Source organism: Coffea eugenioides, unplaced genomic scaffold, assembly GCF_003713205.1.
Source record: "Coffea eugenioides isolate CCC68of unplaced genomic scaffold, Ceug_1.0 ScVebR1_3362;HRSCAF=4563, whole genome shotgun sequence".
Lineage (NCBI taxonomy): Eukaryota > Viridiplantae > Streptophyta > Magnoliopsida > Gentianales > Rubiaceae > Coffea > Coffea eugenioides.
In genome coordinates this window covers 27,545-30,497 of record NW_020863932.1, presented here as the reverse complement: position 1 = coordinate 30,497, position 2,953 = coordinate 27,545, and the positions used below count along the sequence as shown (strand labels likewise).

The 2,953-nt window shown below is 36.9% G+C and overlaps 1 protein-coding gene across 1 annotated transcript; it reads left to right on the top strand.

Annotated features, from left to right (window-relative positions):
- Positions 1 to 801: 801 nt before the first annotated feature.
- Positions 802 to 2,525, top strand: LOC113757844 (LRR receptor-like serine/threonine-protein kinase GSO2; the record flags this gene model as incomplete). Its single annotated transcript, XM_027300943.1, has 1 exon — positions 802 to 2,525. A coding segment is annotated over one exon (1,724 nt), but the record flags the coding sequence as incomplete, so codon positions are not given.
- Positions 2,526 to 2,953: the final 428 nt, after the last annotated feature.

The window sequence follows — 2,953 nt, the reverse complement described above, 5'->3', positions numbered from 1 at the left end:
ATATATAAAAAAAAAATAAAATCAAGTACTTCAAGTCTCAATTACAATCCTTGACAAGCAAGCTTCAATTGAGCCTTGAAGTGGGGGCATTTGTAGACAAAGAAAATTTATTTAATTCATTTTAGTCAAGATTTATTTAAATTAAATCGATCTTGACTAAATTAAATTAAATTATAGAAGTCCATTATGTTTTGGACCGTCAAGTTAGGCCAATATTATATGGGCTATTAAATCAAATCAAATCTATAAAGTCCATTTGAATTGGAGTGAATTAATTAATTTATTAGTTCACAGTGGACTATTTAGATGGGCCCATTATTTAAGTCCAGGTTAAATGGATTTCTTGAGGGACAAGTGATCCAAAATACAGGGAGGTTCTAAGGATCTTTCTTGAAGACCTAGCCTACATATTTTGGCTATAAATAGAGGTCTTCTCTCAAGGCAAAGAGATAGAGAAAAAATCCTTAACGTTCGGAGAAACTCTGTCAAATTTTCTCAAGAGCTTTTCCTTCTATTCAAGTCCAAATCAAGTCAAACAAATCCTCTTGCCATTGGTGTTGAAGACTTAAGAGTTCCAAGTGTTCAACGTCATCGTCAAGTCAATCGTTTTCTACGCCGAAACTGTAGGAAACGCCCTTTCGATTGGAGAACAAGCCGTTTGGCCCTTCAATTGAAGCTATTCGAAGAGAAGAATCAGGGGATTAATTTCTTTGATTCAAGAATTTTCAGAGATTGTAACCTACTTATTATTTAATTTAATACATTTGATATTTGTGCAAGTTTTCTTGTCTTTCATTTTAGGCAACAAAATTTGTGCTTACACACCCAATTTGCAGTCAGTAGATTTGTCTTCCAATTTGTTAGAGGGGCCTATACCAACAGAGATCTCTTTGAGCCTCTTCAGGTTGAGGTTGGGAGGCAATTTATTAAATGGGACAGTCTCATTTCGATCATATGGAAGCCTTACCAAATTGACCTATTTGGAGCTGGAGGACAACAGTCTAACAGGCGAAATACCTCCTGAATTGGGATTATGCCGAAGTTTAGCTCTTTTGAATTTAGCCCAGAATGGGCTGACTGGGGTCTTGCCTGTACAATTGGGTAATCTTGCCAATCTTCAAGTTTTATACCTTCAGAAGAATAAGTTGGTTGGAGTTATCCCTCATCAGTTTACACAGTTACAGAGTTTGCAGAGAATGAATTTCAGTTCAAATTCAATTGGTGGCTCAATTCCTGCTTCAATTTCCAAATTGCAAAATCTAACGAACTTGGACTTGCGACATAATAATCTGAGTGGTCCAATTCCCATTTCCATTCGCACTCTGAATCTCCTATTCGAACTTCAACTTGGAAATAACCAACTCAGTGGAGATGTTCCAGCAATGCCATCATCATTGCAGATTGCTCTGAATCTCAGCAACAATTTATTTGGCGGGCCTATTCCCGTGTCGCTATCTGGATTGATCGCATTGGAGGTTTTGGATCTTTCGAATAACAAATTTTCAGGCGTAATCCCGAACTTCCTCACTGAAATGGCAGGCTTAACGCAACTTGTACTTTCAAACAACCAACTTTCTGGAGATATTCCGAAGTTTAAACAATATGTTACGGTTGTGACAGATGGAAATAAGGGTCTAAACAAAGCAACTCATGTTTCAACAGCAACTGCTGGTTCTAAACATTCAAAGGGATTATCTATTGGGATGGTGATTGCTGTTGCTTTTGTCAGTGGTTTTATTCTCAGCTTCATGATCGTAAAGATTATTCCATCTCTCAATTATTCCTGGGATAGAACTAAATTTGAGTGGATCATCAATGATGGCATCCACAAACCTAGCTTTCACTTCTCCAAAGCCATGAAAGAAGTTCACAGACAGGCCAATATCTTGTTGAAGAGCGAGTTCTATACCTACTATCAGGCATCAATGCCTTGGGGCATGAACTATTGCATAAAAAAGCTATATTGGACTAGCAAGACACTCAGTTTGGTTAGTCCAGAAAAATTTTCTCAGGAGGTAAAGCTACTCAATCAGTTAAGCAAATCAAACATCATGATTCCTGATGCTTATGCTTTGACAGTTAAAGGTGCACTTCTAATATATGAATGCCCTCAACATGGAACTCTCTTTGATCTTCTGCATGGAAGTGATGAAAATGTTCTAACTTGGGAAATTCGTTACAACATAGCTGTTTCAGTGTCCAAAGGCCTCGCTCATCTACATGGATTTTATGATTCTACTTCTGCTCCAGTTGTGCTCCTTTGTCTTTCGACAAGAAGTATCTTTATGAGATCACTTTCAGAGCCCTTAATAGGAGATGTTGAGCTCACTAAAGTTATTGATCCTTCAAAGAGCTTGGGGACTCTTTCAGTAGTGGCTGGAGCAGTGGGTTATGTCCCTCCAGGTAATGTTATTCCCATTTGGTTTGTTAAGAAGGAAATTTTTGACTGTATACCTGAGGGAAAAAGGTCAAGAAAAGATCTCATTTTCTATAACCACAAAGCGAATATTTCAATGTCAGATTAAAAACTTAGAAAGACATGAAGGATAAGCATGTGTAAAAGCAGATGGGAATACAAACAAACTACAACTTAACATGCAAAAATGTGAGTGATTACAAATAAAGGTTATTCAGGCAGTCAGCATGCAGTAATTGCAAATTTCACAATCATTTAAACCAACAAGATTCTCGTAGTGTAATGTTAATCTTGTAATCCTCATATGAGTTTCTTACTATATTTTGTCTTATTTTACTGTATTTTACATTTCTACATGGCAGAGTATGCATTCACTATGAGAGTTACCAAATCTGGCAATATCTTTAGCTTCGGAACCATTTTGCTGGAGTTGTTAACTGGCAAACAAGCTGTAAATGAAGGAATAGAGTTGGTGAAATGGGTAAAGGACAAAGTTGAACATGATCAATTGGAAAAAATTCTTGATCCTAGGGTGAG